At 33.0% G+C, this 22,411-nt stretch overlaps 1 protein-coding gene across 8 annotated transcripts in view; it reads right to left on the reverse strand.

Moving 5' to 3' along the window:
• Positions 1 to 230: 230 nt before the first annotated feature.
• Positions 231 to 22,411, reverse strand: part of USP25 (ubiquitin specific peptidase 25) — a 167,790-nt gene continuing 145,609 nt past the window's right edge. For all 8 annotated transcript variants that reach the window (XM_049858421.1, XM_049858420.1, XM_049858419.1 and 5 more), the window contains 6 exons: positions 14,312 to 14,490; positions 12,419 to 12,497; positions 9,993 to 10,072; positions 6,116 to 6,239; positions 1,074 to 1,269; positions 231 to 763 (listed from right to left, as the gene is read on the reverse strand). In XM_049858421.1, the coding sequence (XP_049714378.1) occupies positions 591 to 763; positions 1,074 to 1,269; positions 6,116 to 6,239; positions 9,993 to 10,072; positions 12,419 to 12,497; positions 14,312 to 14,490 (831 nt within the window). In that variant the 3' untranslated portion in view covers positions 231 to 590. The remainder of the gene's footprint in view (positions 764 to 1,073; positions 1,270 to 6,115; positions 6,240 to 9,992; positions 10,073 to 12,418; positions 12,498 to 14,311; positions 14,491 to 22,411) is intronic.

Genomic DNA, 22,411 nt, shown 5'->3' on the forward strand with positions numbered 1-22,411 from the left:
TAGTAAATGTCCAATGTGCTGACATTAGAGCAAAATTAAAAGACTGTATCAATCTGTTTATCACCCAATCTTAATCCCAAGACAAAATTCATTTATATATTATTACTAAAATAATACACTAATATACAATATACCTGCTTACAAACACATAGGTAGCCATAAATAAAACTTTATTCTTTAATTTCATTTACAAGCTACCAAATATTATGCATTGTACATAATGCAGAACACTTAAATGGCTACAGTCATGGAAGAATCCAGACTGAATGCAAAGCTGTTGATAAAGAAAAGGTAAAAGCAAAGTAATACTGTAACAGAGGGGTGGCAAAAGCATGGTTTGCCATAATAAAATCAATCAGGTTTGTAATTATACATCAGTTCTGGTTAAAACAAAATCTGAGTGCCATGCGATTCTCAGCTTTATTGTTTGCAGTCTGGCTAAAGTATTATAGTCAATTTGTCTTTTGCAGTTATTAAAATTAAAAAAAAGTTAAAAACTATAGCAGCAACAAGCACACCCTGTGACAGGAAGGCAAGGGTTAAGAACTAAAAATTGTTTATACAGTGTGTTTAGGGAACATGTGCGCAGTTTATCTTCCATCAGCAGGAGTTCGACTGAGGGACAACATGATTCGGGCAAATCGCTCACAGAGTTCATGTGTGGAATACGAAGGTAACTTCGGTGGCTCGTGGAAACCTTTAATCTCCGTAGAGCAATCGAGCAGTTTAGGCAGAAAATCTGTCAACTTTTCTTGGAGGTTTGCTGCAAATACAAACAATTAGATGTAACTAAAGATAGAGAGAGAGAGGGAGAGGAATGTTGTCCTCACATTATTTAATAACTTGGAGTGGTCAGTGGATGTTTCATTTCAAAATATGTAAAACGCTAGGAAGGAGTAAAATATAAAACGTAAAATTGTGGTGTGCATGGCTTAGTTTGTAAATAAGAAAAAAAGCAGTGATATACATGTAAAAATATTACAGAATATTAAAAGCAGTAAGAATGAATAGTATCTAATACTATCCGCTTTTAATCACAACTCAGGTGCCCAGTAGGCATTACTTAAACTTACATTCCATTTCTTGTCCAAGGTAGGAACACCATCGATTTCTCATCTCTTCCACGGCAAGTATATCTTTTTCTTCCATCTCATCCACCAGTAACAAGGGTAAAAATGGGACAATAAACTCATTCATGATAATCAGACCATTGTTTACTTCTCGATCCTCTCCAGACTCAAACAGTTCTGCAGCTTGCTCGTTTAATTTCTTAATGCAATGAGAAAAAGAACAACAGATTTTGTTTCTTTTTTTAATTAAATAAAAAGACCTTCATTTAAGTGTTAATACTGAAGACACCATAGTAAGTATGTTCACAAATGGTATTAGAGCAAATGGTAGTCAGGAAAAACAATCTCAACCTGTCTGAACACTGAAAATCTCTTAGAAAAAGCTGCCATAAAACAATGGCACCAGCAACACAACCAGAAAGCAGCCGGGAAAATACTGTCACATGTTTTTAAAGTTCATGTTCAGATTCTATTACTTCAGTCTTCACTATTGGTGGTGGTGTTATTAGATGCCATTGAGTCGGCTCTGACTCATAGCAACCTTGTATGTAACAGAAGGAAATGCTGCCTGGTCCATCGTCATCTTCGCGGTATGTTTGAACCCACTGATGCAGCAACTGTGTCAATCCATCTCTACGAGGGCTTCCCTCATTTTTGCTGACCCTCTACTTTACCAAACATGATGTCCTTTTCTAGCAATTGGTTTTTCCTGATGACATGTCCAAGTAAGCAAGGCAACGTCTTGCCATCCTCACAGCTAAGGAACATTCCAGTTGTATTTCTCCTAAGACTGATTTGTTCGTCCTTCTGGCAGTCCATGGTATATTCGGTATTCTTTGCCAACACTACAGTCTGAACGCATCAATTCTTTTTCTGTCTTCCTTTTTTCATCACTGTAGAGGCCGTTTTTTATTTATTCTCCAAAGAAAATGATTTATCCATAGGTCCCAACTACTGAAACCACTGAACTTTCCCCAATCTAAAATCTGACCAGCACTCGAAAGTAATTAAAAAAAATAAAGAAATTCAGACTCCATATTAATTTTGAAAAGCTCATCACTTTCTCCATAAATGTCAAATGAATAAGCACTGTTATATCCCTTGCTACAAAAACCTAAAGTAATCCATTCATTTATTCGTTTCGTAAATTCTTACTGAGTACATGCTATGTGTCAGAAACTTTCTAGATATGGGGATACCAAGGGAGTAATACAGACAAACTCACACAGAGTTTACAGTCTAGTACAAGGATGGCAAACTCTTCTGTAAAATGCCAGATAGGACACATTTCAGGCTTTGTGAGTCAAACAGTCTCTGTTCCAACTATTCAACTGTGCCATGACAGCACGAAGTAGCCATATACAATATGTAAATAAATGGGCATGCCTGTGTTCCATTATAACCTTATTTACAAAAACTGGCAGCAAACCGCAGCAGAGACCATACATACACCTTCTGAGCCAGTAGAAGAAATCCATGAGATAAGAGACACAGATTTAAGATATAGATAAGGAATATAGATACAATAAGAGCTATATATTTGAGGATTTGTGTCTGAAATCTTATGCTATTATAGCGTGGTAAATATTATTTTTAAATAATCAGTTTTAAACTGAATTTTTTTTAAATCAGTTTTAAACTGAATTATATTACTCATGTTTATATTACATCATTCTTGTACAATTATTCTTGACTTTGGTGACTGGATTGTGCTAAAGCCCTACTCAGACACTAATTAACTAATTTGAGAAAATTATTCAAATCTCATCTTCAATATCTTTATATGAAAAATGGAATGTTTATCTTCCTTCAACAGTGGTTAAGAGGGTTAAGTGTGATAAAGCCTGGAAAGTATGTACTATACAGATAGTCCCCGACTTACGGCAGGGCTCCATTCTGACGACTGTCATAAATCATTTTTTTTGTTTTATATAATTTTCATTATTATTGTATTTTATTATCAGTATCTTTATAAATCTGATCTTTATTTGTCTTTGGAGGTTAGAAACATTACACATAAACTTACAGATATATTTAATACACACATACATACATAAAAAAATTACACAAATCATAAAAATCTACTCTAAAGATGAAGAGTTGGACAACAGCATTTTGTCAGTTACAGTAATAACTCCACTTGTGGAAGGTTCTGGATCACCTGGATTATCCCTGGGAATGGACATGGCGTCTCCAGGCAGAAAATTAGTGATAGTTGTCTGATGGTCCCTTTCTTTTTTTCTTCATATATTTCATGGTTATATCTCACTGCTTCCCAAATCTGTTTCTCAACCAACATTAGCAAAGCAATCAGTATTTGGGTCCATGTTTTCAAGAAACTGAAGCTCCTGATAGAGTTTAGAAAAAATTCTAGCTAATCCTTTCACTATAAATTTTTTTTGACAACTTCTGTATTTCCTCTTCATTATTTCTTTCTTCAGCATTTCTTTCCGTTTCAAAATCCATTAAGTCGTGATCTGTCAGCTTCCCTTTTTTTGTGATCTATGAGCTGTTCCCCATCAGTCATACCAAGTTCTAAATCCAGCTTTCTTGCCATGTGGATGATTTTTCTACCGGTCCCTTCTATCATATTATTCTGATCAGATGCTTAGAAGTGTGTTCATGTAACTCAGCAATTTTGTCCATGTGCCCTGCACGCATGTTCCTGTAACTTCCTCCCAGAAAGATGTACTAATAATAAGATCTATCAAAAACAAACAAACAAGGACGGTCCATAAGTATGGTCTGCCGTAATTCAAATATGTTGTGAGTCAGGGACTATCAGTAATTTTTGGCAACATGTATCATGTATTCAAGGAGATGTGAGTTATTATTATCCTGAAAGTTAATGTTAAGCTTTATTCTAATTTCACTGAATCAAAGAGTGTCTGGAAACACCTTAAATTTAAGATGTTCAAAACCAACCTTGGTCATCCTTTTTAAATAAAAATAAAAAATTATTTTTTCATCCTTTTTAGATCCCCCCAATTGTCAAACACAGAGCTAGAAAGTCAGGCAGTTTGGACTCCTCTCTCTTTTCACTCATCCAGTGGTTACCAAGTTCTTGATTTTATTTCTTTCACCATCTTCTATACACTCGTCCGTCATATCTGATGCACTTCTACCTTAGTTCAAACTCTCATCCTCCTTTCCCTGTCTATTCCCTCTAGGCTTCCTGACTTCAATTTCCTCTCCTTTCTAGCCATCCTCTAGTACAATATGGTCAGAATTATCTTCTGAAAATCAAGCCTGGCCATGTCAAACCTAATCAAATTGACAAATGCTCTTGACTATGTATAAAATAAAATGCAATCTTATTAGAATGGCATGTAAGCTTCTTCATAGTTCGACCTCAGTAAGTACTGTCAACTTCATTACTTCCACCTAATCCTGTTTCTCATAACCTAACCACAATGAGTTTATCTTCATTTTCTGTCATATATTTTCCATGTCTTTTCATATAGTGTCTCTTTTCATTTTATCTTTCAAAGTTCTCCCCAAGAATTCTAGGCATATTATTTTGCACATTTCTTATAATGGCACTTATCCCAGAACATAAAAATTATTGTCTATGCCTCTCACCAAATGGAGTTCTCTGAGAATAGGGAACGTGTCTTACTCATTTTTGTATCTCTCAAAACCTGACACTCAGTAAATACTCAATATGAAAACACCTGAAAAAAATACTAAAATGATCATCGTGAAGTTTCACTTATGTTCCTACGTAAAACAAACTGAGTGTGGCTGGTTCACTGTAATCAAATGGAAACAGAAAGTCTACCATTTTTTGAATGTTTTTTAACGCAACCATTAAGTATTGGTTGCATTTATGTATAAAATTACCTTTACCAAAATATTTCCATATCCCAATGTTTTAAGTTAAATAAAAGTTGCTCTAATACATTCAACGCATATTTTTATATATTTATATAAATCTTCATGTGTGTTTGTGTTTTAAAAGTTGAAAATATTTATAATTCAGTTCCTCCTTCTCAGGGGGTAGATTCAAAAACCTTTTGAAACTGGCCAAATTAAGAATATTGTCATCAATGAATACAAACCATCACATAACTCAAGTTTAAAAATACACCCAAACGAGTAAAATCAGCTAAAAGGAAAAATAGTAAGATCACAGTCTTATATTGCCATTCAAAAATTATAAAGACGTATTGCAGACTAAAATTAATGCACATTGTACATTTCTACTGAAAGAAAATGTTGCACAGGCACACCTCCTTCAAGTTTTTAAAGTACACATAAACCAAGTAACGAACTTACGGAGGCTCAAAAACCAATCACTCCTGAATACCTTTTTCTATATACATACGTATTTTTGTAAAGAAAAAAAGATCAGAACTTAGGAGTTCACAATGTAGAGCGAAGTAATATTTAACATAGTGAAATCTAATCAGAAAGACATAAAAGATGAAATTTGTGGTTTGACATATAGGTTAGCTGATTTAGGGAACATGTATAAAGTCTTTAGACACTCTGAGTAAACTGGTGCAAACAGTTAAAATGTAAAAAAGATTTATAAAACACTAATACTTCAGCACATACTGAAAATATCTGAGGAAAAAAACTACCAACCACCGGCTACAAAAAAGGATACTATTACACAATGAATTCTTTAGCATTATTTACACTAAACATATTATCATTTATAAAATCTTTGAAAAATTCATTATAAGTTTTCTGGAAAACAAAAATGATACTTCTTCATGCTCTATGCAGTCCCTTCTCCCTTACCAAAAAAGAAGTGACAGCAGTGATGAAGAAATCCAAACAGAGGAACTTAAACATTCTGATCCCATTTTAAGAACACTTCTGGTTTATCAGCTGTAACACTTAGAAGCCATAAAGAAGGAAAAATAAAGAATTAAGGGCATTCCCTCATCTTGTGTTAAAGACTCCATGGTATAGATATCACCATGGCTTTTGACATCATAGGTTATAGAGTCAATCACTGGTAAAACACGAGCCTGGAAATTTGCCCAAAGTAATACAAAATGGCCAAGTAAACACATGATATACATTCAACTTACTAGTAAGCACTCTCTTCTATAATGTGATATCAACTCTTCATCATGTCCTCTGTACAGGCCCTTGGACAAGAGTTCTTTGTTATTCTGATAAGCACAGATAAGAAACAGCAAGGAATCTATGTAACTTAAAAATTAAAAAGAAACATCACATTAGTATTTCGCCTTTATTAAAAAAAAAAACTAAATTATAAAACGTTCAAATTTTGATTATTCAGAACATTACAGCAAAAAATACCACTGGACAGACTGTATGGCTGAGAGCATATTCTTAACAATAACAACATCTGAAAAAAGGAGAGAGTTAAGTCTTAAGACTTAAAAAATTAGGAACTAGAAATTTACTTAAGAAGGCTAAAAATTGATGAATTCAGATAATTCCTTTCGTCTTCTTAGGTATTTATTTTTCCAATGTCTGCTTTCTGGACTAAAAATTAAGACTGATATGAAAGCCAACAATTTTCTTGTTTAGAAACATAAAGTCACCTTTAAATGAAGAAAAGGGTCAGGTTACTTGTTTTTTTGATCACAAACATCAATTGTTCATTCACTCAGTGACTATTTACTCAGTACTTTTTCCCTTTGTATAAGCACTGCTCCAGGCATTCAGAAAAATGTAGAGGATGGGGGAAGAATTTTCCAAAGGAAATCGGAGAAAGTGGAAAAGGAAAAGAATGCTTTTAAAGCTGGTCAGTCTGGTGAGATTAAAAAGTAACAACAACAACAAAAAAAAACCTGATAGAAAAGGCTGACAGGGTTAGGCCTACGTGTTATAGTTAATATAATTAATACAAGACTTTAACGAATTTCAAACTAGGTTTATAAATGGGAGTAGAAGAAAAATGTTTAATAGAATATATTTGTCTCTAAAATAACTTTCTGTTAGCATGCTATAGGAAAAAACCTATACATCCATTTATGTGTATAATTGAGATACAAAAGATACTTTAAGATATCTGTTTCATGTCAGTATTTCCAATCTAAACTATCTTATCATAGATTAATAAAGAAAAATACAACAGTCTAGAGTGAAATATTTTAAAGAAAATTTTAAAACTCTATACTGCCAACTGCTGTTACTGTTTGTTCAATTAATGTGCTCAGATATAAAATCATTTCTATATCTCAACTGTTAAATACAAAATTATTTGGAAATTAATACACACGTGTGACAATCAAACTACGTACCTAAAACTGTCACGAAAAATAAGTTTTAAAACAAGCATTTTTTGAAAATGACTTCTTAGAAGTTTGTTTTTGAGAAAACTTAAGAGTGCAAAATTTATTTTGAAATATGGATATTATCTCAGCTGAAGATTTTCTGTTTTATGAAAAAGAAGGAAGCAACCATAATATTAAACGCCATTTTATGCCACTATTTTGAGGTAGTTGTTATTTAATAGGTAGTCGGAACAAATTTCTTTTCGTTTATAGCTATCAGGTTTCCTGTTAAAAAGGTCTCCCTTGAGTGACATTCATATCTGGCTTTCCCCTCTGAGAATAGCTTGGCAACAATGATCTTGTTCCAATTTTCTACTGAGGTATACAAATGTTCTACATTTTACCAACCTTTAAAATGCTTAAGCTTTTATTTGCAAAATAATCCAGAATAAGACTCAGCATTCCAGTTACCACTGCTTTCTTATTTAAGATACATTAAGACTATGTACCCTGCTAAAACCTCTTATCCTGCACTTTACTCATTTGAAATTATGGTTCGTAAAGGCCTGGTTTCATTTCACTACTCCAAAGTGGCAATGGCCCATCAGTAAATATCTCACTCCTGGCTCTCAAGTATTACCATTTTCATTAAAAACAATTTCACAGAACCATTTGGCAATGTTTTATATGTTGCTAGTTTTAGTAACTGCTATATTTAAAGTGATAAAACTAAAAACTACCATTTCTTTTTAAGATATTCCATATTATTTGTTACTATTACTGATTTTCTAGATAATCTTTCCAATTTAATAAACATTTACTATCCCGAAATTGTGGCTTTCCAAACAAGTATATGTTTAAGAACTGATTAGCCAATTATAAAATCTTAAAGTACTTCTGAAATCTATCTTAAAATCCTTTAACAAATGTTAACTGAGAAAAGCTAATGTAGGAGCTATGCATGTAGCTAAAAAGTGATAGTTCCATCTTTTTTAATTCTTAGTGAGAGATACATGGACAATATTTTTTGTATTTGTCTGTTTTTTTTTAAATTATACAAAAATACTTGGGTCTCTTATTTTTGTTAGCCCCCTGGTTGTGTGACTTGACAAAGTTACTTCGTCTCTGTGGAAACATGTTTCTGCATCTGCAAAACGGAAATACCTTCCTTGGTCTTAGACATTCTATTCAAGTGCAATATCCTATTAATACTTTTGTCACATCAGCACAAATCTCAGAAAACCTAAAAGTGAGTTTGAATATTCCTATTAATGAAATAAAACCCTGACTAAAATATAAACTCATAAAATGGAGCTAACAATCAAAACAATTTTCCATCTCAATAACCAAAGGGAATTCTTTCGAACTACACAGTGACAAGGACTTTAATAATCTGTATGTAAATATTCACGTTACTTTGTACACCATAATCTTCTCATTTGATAACTGTAAACAGACAGCATTGTGTCTAGAGCAGCACTGTCCACAGAACTGTCTGCAGTGATGGAAATGTTCCACATCTGTGCTGGCCAATATGGTAGCCACTAGCCACTTACAGCTACTGGGGATCTGAAAAGTGTTAGTCTGACCTAAAAACTGAAATTCTAGTTCTAATAATTTTAATTAATTTCATTTTAAACTGTCATGCATGGCTGATGAACATCATCTTGAAGAGCACAGCTCTAGTAGAAACAGTCCATCTTGCCATAAAAAAAATAGCATTGTACCTCAGTGGAAGGTTCTTACACTTTATACAAAAAAACTAAGACAGAAAGTTTGAAAAAAAATTCAATACACCTTTCTTTTTGCTGCAATGTGACATTGTTTTTTAAAATATAGTATTTTGTCCAAAAAAAAAAAAAAAAAAAAACCCTAGTCAAGTAAGTTATTGTAAAAACACTTTGCCCATCGAGTCAATTCCAACCCATGGCGACCCCACAGGACAGAGCTGAACTGCTCCCTAGGGTTTCCAAGGAGTGGACGGTGGATTTGAATTACCAACCTTCTGGTTAGCAGATGAGCTCTCAACCACTATGCCACCAGGGTTAAATTAAAAATTAATAGAGAATATGAATTAAGAAATATGTGAGAAATAAGTAAAAACAAAAGAGTGAACAATCTGAAATATTTATGATTCATTTATGAATCAAGATCTATCCTTTCTTCTTAATAATAAAAAATACATAACAATATTATAATTTAGTAAGTAGAAATTTAAACTTACATTTAAAACCATGTATAATTCAAATGAAAAACAATCTAAGCTACATTTGGAGTCACATTACTTAGCAGCAATCAGATTTCCACAGTTATATTTTTTATAATACCTGAAAATTCAGACAAAGAGACAGACTGGAAACATTATCTCTTTTTTGAAGTCTAGATTAGACTGATATTCTGTTCTATGTTTCACCTGGAGTGTTTGGGAACTGACAAAAACAAAGACACTAATAGTAATCTTACAGACTTAGTTTGAAAAAATATTTTCAAAAAATGTATTGTGTGGAAGGTACATGGGAACTCTCTATACTATCGTTGTGATTTTTTTTTGTAAATCTAAAACTGTCATTTAAAAGTTTATTAAAAAATATATATAGTGACTAAAACTTTTTCTTTAAATAAGGTAACACTGACCAAAATTAAGTACAAAAATTAAGCTTTTTAATTATTAAATTAAATTTTTAAAAAATTAAGCTTAAAATTTTTCACTTTGCCTTACCTTTCTCTTTGAAAATGTTCTAGCCCAATTATCAGATACATGGTTGTTTCCCTGAACTTTCTATAATCCTGATGCCACTCCTGTAGGTAAACGAAAATATTAAAAATACATAGAGTAACACAATAAAATTGGAAATGAAGACTGTTCATAAAGTAACAAAACTACCAAATAGTTTTCTGATAACTATTTGAATTAAACGGAAGCAAAGAGTTCAAATTTAAGATAAATTAGACCAAACTCAAGACTTTTTTAACTTTTAACAAAACCACTTACTAATATAATAATGAAAATAAAAGTTACTAAGTATTGATGAGGAATTAGCAAAGATCTCACTAGGACATAAAAAAATATAAAAACAGGATAATCAATCAGGTTATCTTTCTTGTTCTCAAAATTCTTCATCATAAAAGCGTATTATTAAAGTACCTACAACACACTGAATGTCTGCTAAATTTCTATGGAGATAAAAATGAAGTTATTACTTTGAAATGAATCAAAGCTTGAACACTGTAACCTGATACAGAATTTTAAAGAATAGAAAAAATGCTAATTATAAATTTATTTAACCTTTTAATTTTTCCAAATTTGTGGTAAATTTCATTTTAAATATGTTACCTGAATAGTCTATTTACCAGAGGAATGGTAAAGTGGATTAAAAAAACCATAACCCAAACCCATTGCCATTGAGTCGATTCCGACTCACAGGATAGTTGCAAAGAAAGCACGTTTCACATATCCTAAACCAAAAAAAAAACCCAACCCACTGCTGTTGAGTAGATTCCAACTCACAGCGACCATACAGGACAGAGTGGAACTGCCCTATAGGGTTTTCAAGGAGCGGCTGGTGGATTCGAACTGCCGACCTTTTGGTTAGCAGCCAAACTCTTAACCACTGTGCCACCAGGGCTCCTCACACACCCCAGCCTCTGCAAAAAAAAAAAAAAAAAAACTCAAAAAACAATTACAGGGCATGTAAAACTAGATGACTCGGAGCTGACATACTATAACTCAAGAAGACAACAAAATCATGATTTTCTTAATTTATTTAATAAAAATAGATTCAAGAAAAACTTGAGTAAAACTCAATATAAAAGAGATACTAATAATAAAAATGTTAAAGCTTTTATATACAAATCTTTAAAAGCAAATGAAAGAAAGAAACACACAGGCAAGTTATTGGCCCATAATATTCTCCCTGAATATAAACAATTTTAATTATTCAAGGTACAATTTTCATAATATTAGTAGACCTTCAAAACAAATAAAGGTAAAAGCTGTTGTGCAAGTATTAAATTAGCTTTTCTGGGGAAGGTATTCAAATTGCTATTCCATGCTGTCATTAGAATAGGCTTAGAAGTTGTGACTGAGGAAGAATAGGAAGGCTTTTTCTGTGAACGGCCAGATAATAAATGTTTTTAGGCTTTGCAGGCCTTGCAGTCTCTATTGCAACTAGTTACCTTGGCCACTGTAATGCAAAAGCAGCCACAACCACAAATACATAAAACAAATGGTTGCGTTTCAATAAAACTTTATTTATAAAAACAGGTGGTGAGCTAGATTTGGTCTTCAGGTCAAAGTTTATGACCCATGACTTTGAGAAAGGCAAAGATATGGGGGATATACAGAATCCAAGAACATGCTATTTAAAGATTTAATTGCTCTGAAGTTAGAAAATGAGAAGGTTTCAGAATAAAAACTGTTGAATCCAATCTGATGAAGCAACCTGAGGGGTTGCAGGCTCAAATCACATTTAAAAATTAAGTACCCTGCAACCTGAATCTTGGGAACATGGCTAGAGAGCTCAGCTCATTTAAAGGACGTGAATGTGGAGTCATTATTAACTAAAACAAGACTCAATGTGCTCCTCATGGTCATGAGGAAACATATTCTGGATATCTATGGTTCCAGATCATGTATCTTGGTCAAAATTCTCTGGTTAATGGTGTCCTTTATGGGTAAATGCCTTTGAGCTTCTATTTGTTGTTACTGTCTGGGTTAATTAGTTAGTACATACAAAGGGCTGAGAAGGATGCCTGGCATATAGCAGGCACTTCATAAATGTTAGTTATGATGTAATTCCAATTTCAAAAATAATATAATCTGTTGTATTGTTCTTCAGCTGGAAAAGTTCACAAAAAAGTAGCTGGAACTAATCTTGCAATATAAAAGAAGACTGTACTTAAAAACAAAATAGAAAAAATTCCTTGTTTTGGTTTCAAATCTTTTGGTTTACGTGCCATCATATCGATTAATCCTAAAATAATTTATAAAGTTATTAATAACTTGGGCATTGGCCTAGAAATTTAGTTTTTACTTACCAACCGTAACAAATTCAAACTTAGTTGTGCTTGTACTGAAATTAAAGGAATGTCAGGGAATTACTGAATCCCACAATCCATAGTTCAACCTCTAAAAAGGCACATTACCTCATATTCCTCCAGATTTACTTCTTCAGGTTTTATCATTTCAAGTTTGGCTTGAGCAACTTTCATTATATTGTGACACCTTCAAAAAAAGAAATGTATTCCCAAATCAAAAGCAAAATCCATAAACTGAAAACGTGTGTTACACAAAAACTAAACTACCAAGCACATATAAAAATGAAATACGCTGTCTCTGGGCAATATTTTTTTGAGCAAACAACTCCCAAATAACCTTACGTGAAAAATGTGTTTTTTGGACCAACGCGTATAAAGATAGCATCAATGACTCTAATTTAAATCTACCATGTTATCATGTTATATTTATATTTGGCTGTAGTGTTTAAATTATGCTGTATCAATAAATATACAAATTTACAATAGGCCACCCAAATGGAATTAAGATAACTTGAACACATACTGAAAGATGAAATAAAAACTGCATATGGAAAAAATATGAAAAGTGTTTTTTTTGTACAATGTGTATCTATTAAGCAAGCTCAACAGATACTAAATCTTATTTTTCCACCAAATGGTATTATCTTTAAATAGTAAAAAGGAGAAATCCAAAATGTGCCTATCATTTTTGGTAAGGATGGAAACATTCCAATAGATTTTATGATCAGAATGACTGCTAAAAAAAAATCCCCACACATTATAATTAATCATATATACCTGTCTTGCAAGCAAAAGATAAATCAGGTTATCAAAATAGATTGACTACTTGCAATTCCGAGGACAGACAATTGCAAAGGATGAAAAAATTAATGGGATTACTCCATTAACACCTTCACCAAATTCAAAAGAACATACGGATGGGAACATAGGACAGTGACAGCCCAGATGATGAGGGCCATAATCAGTCGCATTTCTTAGCTCTTTGCAGCCATATGTAGCAAAACAGTAATACTAGCCAAGATTCATCAAGTACCTAAATCTACCAGGTATTATTCAAAGCCATTTACTTGATTATTTAATTACTAATTTCATGCCAGGCACCCTAGTGAAGCAGGATTTGAATCCAGGTACTTTGTTTTTCTTCAAATTCTCCTCGGCTACACATTTTTTAGAGATTATCGTAAAAAGATAATCATTTATTTCAGAATTAAAATGCTATTACAATAAGCTCCAAGATAGCATAAATGTTTCTGTATTCTAAAATACTTTTCTGTATCTTGGACTTTTACATGGGGTCCAAATATTTTTTGTTTCATTCTAACCAGATTAAATTTTAATTCTTAACAGAAAAACATTTTTGGAAAATCCAAAATTAATTTAACCACTGTATGCCTTCTCTTTTTGTCAAAGGATGTTTGGTTACATACTTGACTCAACACTTTGCTCCAGTGTTTCTCGAACGGGGGTGATTTTGCTTCCTCACACCATGCCGGGGACAATGGGCAATATGGACATTTTGGGCTCTCGCAATTTAGAGGATGCTACTGGCATCGAGTAGGTAGAGGCCTGGGGTACTGCTAAACATCCTACAGTACAGGGCAGGCCCCCTTACTCACACCAAAGAACTACCTAATCCAAAAGGTCCACAGTGCAAAGGCTGAAAAAAAAATTTTTTTTTTTTCTGTGAAAATATTGAGTCCCATCAGGCAGTCCTTATATTATATGCTCTTATGTGTATACTGTTTAGCTTAGCATCTTGGTTCACAATTGGAATTTACTAAACGATGGCAGTTATTTTTCAGTCCAAACTTTAAAAGTCCATGAGAAATTACAAAGCAGCTGTTTAAATTAGGTGAAGTCAAATTTTGTGCTGTATTTATTTAAAAATGTGTTTGTGTACGCATGAAATAAAAACATTTAACAATTACGCTGGGGATTTTTTAAAAAAATACAAGGATAATTTTAAGCATATGAATTAGATATTTTGTATATTCAAATTACCTTTCATCAAAACTCAAATTTCTATCTCCAAATTGTTCTAGCAATGTTTTCTCAATGATTTTCTTGGGTGCCCGGTTCTGGATAAAGTAGACCACTACATGGTGTAAACGATAATCTGTTTCTGGTGGGGTATCTTCTTGGGCCAATTTAACCAACCTTGAATACTCCAACTTTATTGCCTAGAAAATGCAATGAAAATGCTAATTTTGGTTAATTATAAAAATTAAAATCCTTCAATATTATAATTTTAATTATTCCTCAATTCAATTTTCTCCTTTTTAAGTTTTATAAACATCAAAGAATACTGTTCATATTTCATAGTTAAAAATTTTTTTCTAAATTATTGACCACATCCTTTCACTATACAAATGCTCTTTTTGCTTTCATACACAGAAGTGGTAGACTAATACATCCGAGCTCACAGAGTGAGCGATCCTGTCAAACTTCTATGTTCAGAGCCTGGGCACTGAGATGCTACCTTCTCCCACTTTACTTTGTTATCGTATGATCTGCATTTCTAATACTCCAAACCCTAGGACTGAAATGGAACCCCTCAGAATGTCCATATCTGGAAGAAAATGGCCGGCTCTTGAACTTCTTTTGAGCTGAACAGCCCACAAATAAAGGATGATACAAGCAGCCCTGATGTAGCTAACACAGAATGAATCCCATGTTACTGAGCAAAGTTTGAATTTTATTAGTATAATGATTATTAATGAATGTTACCAATATTATTACCTTGATGCTTGAGCTTATCTTTTCTTTATTAACAGAAACACCTCAGAATTTACAATTAATTACAATGGGGAATCATAATAATACACAGCAATACATGTTTTCACATATGGGGAAATAATGTAGAAATTATTTGCTCATATAGAGTTATGCGGTGACATACATCAAATATTGCTGTATACAAGAAGTCCATATAATTAGATAACATTTTTATATTTATTTATATTAGACTTATATCTAAATTTTAGCTCTATTAACCACAAAAATATGGAGCTAAAATATGCAAAATATATTACAAAAAATCCATTCTCTTTAGAAGGTTTTTTTAGTTTTGTTTTGTAAATGCATGACTTTCTTAAGTAATTCTTGGCAATACAGAAATTACCACCTATCTGGCTGCATGTTACAGAAGGGATAAACTTTAAGTGAAATATTCTAGTTATATTTCATTGAGGAGAAGGCTGGTAAGTCTTTTCCATATAGCTTAGCACTATGAAAAGAATATGAGAAGCATCTGCTAATACAAATGATTAAAATACTTGTCCCTTGAATAAACTTTATTTTCAGAATGTCATTCCAAAGTCTTACTGCTGTGGTTAAAAATAACCACGAAAATTAATTACATGTTGATATATAAGATTCTAACGCACATAAGGCTTGCTTAAAACTCTTATGAATCTTCCTTTTTTTTTTTTTTAACTTGGGGAAAAAATGTAGTTTACCTCTTTCCTTTTCTATTTTAAGATTCTCTGAATTTTCACAAGTTAAGGTCACGATCACAGTGCTTTCAATCTATTAAACCAGTAGAGATAGAAAGGCGCCTCTAAATTTCTAGGATTAATATTTCAAACGGACAAAAAAAAAAAAAAAAAAAAACTTTCATCAGCTTAAATCTATTTCTCCACTAATTTTTATTTTTAACCTCCCATTTTTGGAAGTTTTCTGACTTTTAAAATATACTGGCATCATATCCGGTCCTTCACATTCTCAACAGATGTTCCAAGCTGGTGTCTTCACAACCTGCCATTATGTGCAAAGTTAGCACTGCTGAGCTGTCTGATTTGCCTCGTAACTCTTCCTCAGAATCCACCACTAGAGTAAGTCTGTCCTTTGCATATTTTTTGGCTGACTATGATGGTAACTAATTATTGCAGATACTTCAATGAAACCATACCATACATCTACAAAATAAAATGTGGTATTGGTCATGAGCTGACAGAACTACTTTCTAATTATTTTTTAACCTCTCTTTTACCCAGACCTTCACCATTGTCCTCCTATCCTAATCAGATCCAAAGTTAACTATCCAGTCTTGATTCCTATTCCTCTTCAACAGGGACTACTTCTCCCCTAGATCAGGTTAATCTTTCCACAAATGCATAAATGCCTTTGCTCATTAAGTTCTCGGCATGTATGGTGCCCTTTCTTGTTCTCCTCCTCTATCTACAGAGGACCCACTCAACAAGAATGGTTTAAGTCTCGGTCCTCTGAAGCCTCCTTCAGTTTTAAAGACCCAAGTAATTTCTACATGGATTTTTTTCTACTTTTCTAAATTATATTTAAAATTTGTAATTTCTTAAAGACTTTAAGACTATACACATACCAGCTATACAAACATACAGTATATCTGAAGGCAGAAAGATCTAATCAAAATTGATTAGATTAAGATTGAAATAACTATATATACTATTTACTAATTGTGACATAAGCAAGTCACAGAATCCTCTAACTCTCAATGTTCTTATATCTAAAATAAGGTTAGTTGAGCTTAAAAAAAAAAAGCCAACCGCCATTGATTCAATTCCAACCCAGGGCAACCCCATGTGTATCAGAGTTGAATTGTGCTCCATAGGGTTTTTAACGGCTGTGTTTTGTGAATTTTCAGAAGTAGACTGCCAGGCCTTTCTTCTGTAGCACTCTTGGGTAGATGTGAATCATCAGCCTTTCAGTTAGCAGCCGAATGCTTAACAGTTTGAGCCACTCAACGGTCATACTAGTTGAGCACATTTTTTAGAAAATGCCTAAGGACAATATTTTGAAAACTGACAGTGTAACAGGAAATAAAGAAAACTTACTTCAAATCCCAAAGGACAGGAATTACACAGACCATATTCTTTGACCACAATACAATAAAAATAATAAAGATAATTCCTAAACAAAACCTTAGGAATTTAATGATAGTGTTCTAAACTATTCTTTACTCAATGGGATCAGAATTATATTAATACTGGGAATATGAGCTATGGAAGCCTATAGGATACAGCCAGTGATATGCAAAGGAAAATTCAAATTTAATATAGAATGAAATTTGTTTCAAGAAGAAAATAAGCGAAAATAAAAGAAATAAAATAATGTGGTAATTTGACAGTCAAAGGCTTTTTTCTTTTCAAAAAGCCAAACAGAAGACTAAAATGGGAGAAAATACTTAACACTAAGAATAAGAAAGGCAATAACACCAAAAACACAGAAAAAGTTTTAAAATTTGTAAAAGAATCATACATCTAACTTTTAGGCCAAAAAATCATAATACCTAGATTAAACAACTGATTATCTAGGAAAACATAAATTACCGGGATATCTTTAAGAGGTAGAAAAACTGAAGAGACCCAGCAAAACTAGAATAACTGAAAAGGTTGCCCAAGATCTGTACCCAACAAGGGAATCAGGCCCACACTATTTTAAAGCTGTGCTGTTATAGCAATATTCAAGGACTAGATGATTTCTGTGACATCTAAATTGCTCCAGATCCTGAAAAATGGGGGAAAAACCTCCTTAATGATTATATAAAGCTAGTATAATCTGAATATCAAAAATAGACAAATATTAAAAAAAGAAACTCTAGATTAATTTCATCTATGTATCTAGATACCAACACCTATATTCATTTTTTATAAACTGCATAGTGTAAAAAAAGAATCTACAAAAGATAGATGCTGTTTACAGGGATTAAAAAAATCAATGTTAAAATCTTTATCGCTATTAAGGAGAAATTTTTTCAGCATCTCAATAGATGCATTTTAAATGCTAAATTCCAACACCCATGAGTTTAAAAAAAAAAAACCTCTTAAACAAGAACTGTAAGAAAATGTTTTTAAATTTATCAGGGTGACCTATAAGAAACCAAGACTGTACATTATACTTAATAATAAAATACTAGAGACATTCCCATTAAAATCAGGAAATAGAAAAAGAGGCATGCTACCATTATCTTAATATTCAACCATGTTCTGAAACTCCTGGTCACTGTATTAAAACCAGAAATAAAATAAGAATACAATGGGAATAATGAGATAATAACAAGGAGACAGTCTGCTGAAATATTCAAATGAAAAACTACTAGAAAACAAAAGAGTTCAATAAAGTTACTAGATACAATATAAATATTTAAAACTCTAGTTTTCGTAGTACCTACTCTACCAATAAATATCCTGGTAGAAAAAGTGTAGAAAAATGACCCAGTTCTTATAAATTCTAGAAATAAAATAAGTAAGAAAGGTATAGAACATTATGAAGTAAAATAATAAAATTTTACCAAAGAATATAACACGGAAACAAAGTGAAAAGGTGTATCATATCCCATTGAAGACTGAAAATACTAGTAGGTGGAATTCTCTACCTCATACTAAATTAATGCATTAATATAATCAAAATCTGATGGGATTTAAAGAGGGAGTTGGCAAACTTGTTTTAAAAAGTATCAAAAAAGAAAAATATATGAGACCAAACTTTTTCCTTAAAGAAAATGAGAAACTGTTTTTCCTACAAAATGTCAAAATATATTATAAATGTCCAGGAGTGAAAACAGATAGGCTGTTCAAAACAGAAGAAGGTCAGTGGGATTAAAAAAAAAAAACAGTGCCATCCCATAAAGACCAATTTGTAAATGGAATTTAGTATATGATAAAAATGGCATTTCAAGTCAGCATAAAAAAAGATACATTAATCAAAATTTTATACTTGGACTACTGAGTTATTTCTCTATTTTGGGGAAACTAAACTCATGTGTTTTGTAATCTAAAGAGAAAGTTAAACCATAAAAAGCTCCAGAAGAATTAAATATGTGTATAATCTTGGTAGAATCATATAACCCAGAAACTATAAAGAAGATTGTATTTTACAAATGAAAAAAATTCTGCACAGTAAGATACCAAACGTAAATTTAAAAGACAAATGATAAAGCACAAAACAATCAGCAGATTAAAAAATGAATTGTATTAGTAGATCATATGCTTAGTTCATATATGTATGTATTTAATTTGGATAGTACAAAGAAGATGAATAGATAGTTAACATAAGAATGAGCAACTATTACAAATCTTACGAAAAGATACTCAACCTCACCAAAGATCAAGAAATACACCTTAAAAAATGGAATTACAAGCTTATTCTGTCATTTTTGTCTACAACTATGAATAGGGTATAAACTAGTAAAACTATTTGAAGGCAATTTGTAGTATTATCGGTATTTAAAATACACAAGCACTTTAACGTGGCAATTCTACTTGCCGATGTTCACGATATATGCACAAGAACAATATATGTACAAGAATGTTCACAGCAATATTGGACATGGCCCAAATACCCATCAACAAAAATGGTAATGATGAATTTAATAACAGATAATTTTAAGTGTTCATTATCTGGCAGGACACTGTCTGAGGGGCTCTACATGCATTATCTCATTTATAATAAACTAAACAAGACTCATTAACAACCTGCGTTATGCACATGACAACCTTTCTTGCTGAAAGTGAAGAGGACTTGAAGCACTTACTAATGAAGAGCAAAGACCACAGCCTTCAGTATGGATTGCACCTCAACATAGAGAAAACAAAGATCCTCACAACTGGACCAATGAGCAGCATCATGGTAACCGGAGAGAAGATTGAAGTTGTCAAGGATTTCATTTTACTTGGATCCACAATCAACAGCCATGGAAGCAGCAATCAGGAAATCAAACAATGGACTGCATTGGGTAAATGTGCTGCAAAGGACCTCTTTAAAGAGTTAAAAAGCAAAGATGTCACCTTGAAGACTAAGGTGTACCTGACCCAAGCCATGGTATTTTCAATCGCATCATATGCATGTGAAAGCTAGACAATGAATAAGGAAAACTGAAGAAGAACTGACACCTTTGAATTGTGGTGTTGGCGAAGAATACTGAATATACCATGGACTGCCAAAAGAATGAACAAATCTGTCTTGGAAGAAGTGCAACCAAAATGTTCCTTAGATGCACAGATGGCGAGACTGCATCTTATATACTTTGGACCTGTCAGGAAGAATGAGTCCCTGGAGAAGGACATCATGCTTGGCAAAGTACAGGGTCAGCAGAAAAGAGGAAGACCCTCAACAAGGTGGACTGACACAGTGGCTGCAACAATGAGCTCAAGCATAACAATGATTGTGAGGATGGCGCAGGACCAGGCAGTGTTTTGTTCTGTTGTGCACTGGGTCGCTGTGAGCCGGAACTGACTCGGTGGCACCTAACAACAACAACACTAAAAAGAATAAAAATGTTTATATAGTATATCTAATTTAAGAAAAACAGGAAGACAGAAACAGCTATCATGTGTTGGATACTATCATTCACATATTCTGTGAATTAATTCTGAATGTTGATAATGGTTAGGATAAATTGCCAAGATAGAAAATATGAATATAAAAAAAAATTATTCTATTTGGTCCTCTACCAAGAACATACATTAATTAGAGACAGCTGACAGTGCTTAATATGATTTACACACATATGTATTTTTCAATTACAGATGCTTGAAAATGTACACTAATATAAACACATATACATTATACAGATAAAAAAGGTAGGAAGGAAGGTTTTGTGATTATAGGTAGTAAGCGGAGCCATATGAAACTGCTGATTTGTAGGTTCGAAATGGTTATCAGCAATTTCTAATACAAAAGTTAAAAAAAAGTTATATTGGAAGATGAAGGTCTTGACACTGACATAGCAGAATAGCAGACTCACTTTCCATCTTCCATTGCATCAGGACTAGAATTATGGATCCATAATATAAAGCTAGTGATAACAATTACAATAACACAGCTAAACTTTGAGCATTTACTATCTACCAGATACTACTTTAAGTGTATAAAACTGATGAACTTATTTAACACTCACAATTATCCAATAAAATATATACTACTATTATTCTTACCATCATCTCCATTTAAGAACTAGAGAAACAGATACAAAGGGGCTGAATAACAAGCCCAAGATCAAGCTCTAAGTGGTGGGCCTAGGCTTTAAAGCAACCTGATTGTAATAAGCTTTAAGCTACTTCCTCCCTAAGGTACATTCCAGACTTGAGTAGCTTTTCAACAGTAAGAGGATGTGACCACAGACTGTCAAAGAACAAACAAATCTGTCTCGGAAGAAGTACAGCCAGAACGTTCCTTAGAAGCAAGGATGGCGAGACTTTGTCTCAAGTGCTTTGGACATGTTATCAGGAAGGACCAGTCAGTCCCTGGAGAAGGGCACCATGCTGGGTAAAGTAGAGGGTCAGCGAAAAAGAGGAAGACCTTCAATAAGATGGACTGACACAGTGGCTGCAGCAACGGGCTCATGCATAGCAACGACTGATTGTGAAGATAGGGCAGGACTGGGCAGTGTTTTGTTCTATTGTGCACAGGGCTGCTACAATTCGGAACTGACTGGACGGCACCTAACAACAATGCGAGTGGTTAGTGAAATAGATACTGAAACAATGTTTTTTAACATCTGACAAAAGACCAAAGTTTCTTATGCTATAGCCACAAGTGAAACTTCAAACTCTGCTCAAACTTCTAAAGAGATGCTTGAACACTCTTTCCTCTGATTCACTGAAACTTATTAACCATAGAAATTATTTTCAGTTATACACTGAAACGTGCAATATGTCTAACATTATCTGCTTAAGAAAACCATTGTGACCATTACCTTTCTCACAATCCTGATTCTTATTCTTTTGATAGCTCATTCTTTCTTACTGCTCCATCAGAATCAGAAGGCAAACCAAAAAAGAGAAAGGTAACAGATACAGAAAACACAAAAGAGGAAAGATGCAAAGGGAACTCCCAGGGTAATGGTGAAAGGAAATCTCAAGATACTAGTTATGCATCAGGAGTAAAGACCAATCAGTCCAGAGGGGAGGACATAAAGCTCCAGCTTAGACTTCCCCAAGAAGATAAAATTGGCCAAGAACAGACTAAGAGGAGATTTACGCAACTGGTGGAGAGTTTCAAATTGCATCAGTGATATACACAGAACACTAAGCAAACCCCAAAACAAAATAATTATTAACTCCAAGGAAAATGAAAGCTAAGGGAAAAAGGAATATAATGTTTATGACTTAGCTCAATCCTGTG

The sequence above is a fragment of the Elephas maximus genome, chromosome 18, assembly GCF_024166365.1.
Source record: "Elephas maximus indicus isolate mEleMax1 chromosome 18, mEleMax1 primary haplotype, whole genome shotgun sequence".
In the NCBI taxonomy this organism is placed as follows: domain Eukaryota; kingdom Metazoa; phylum Chordata; class Mammalia; order Proboscidea; family Elephantidae; genus Elephas; species Elephas maximus.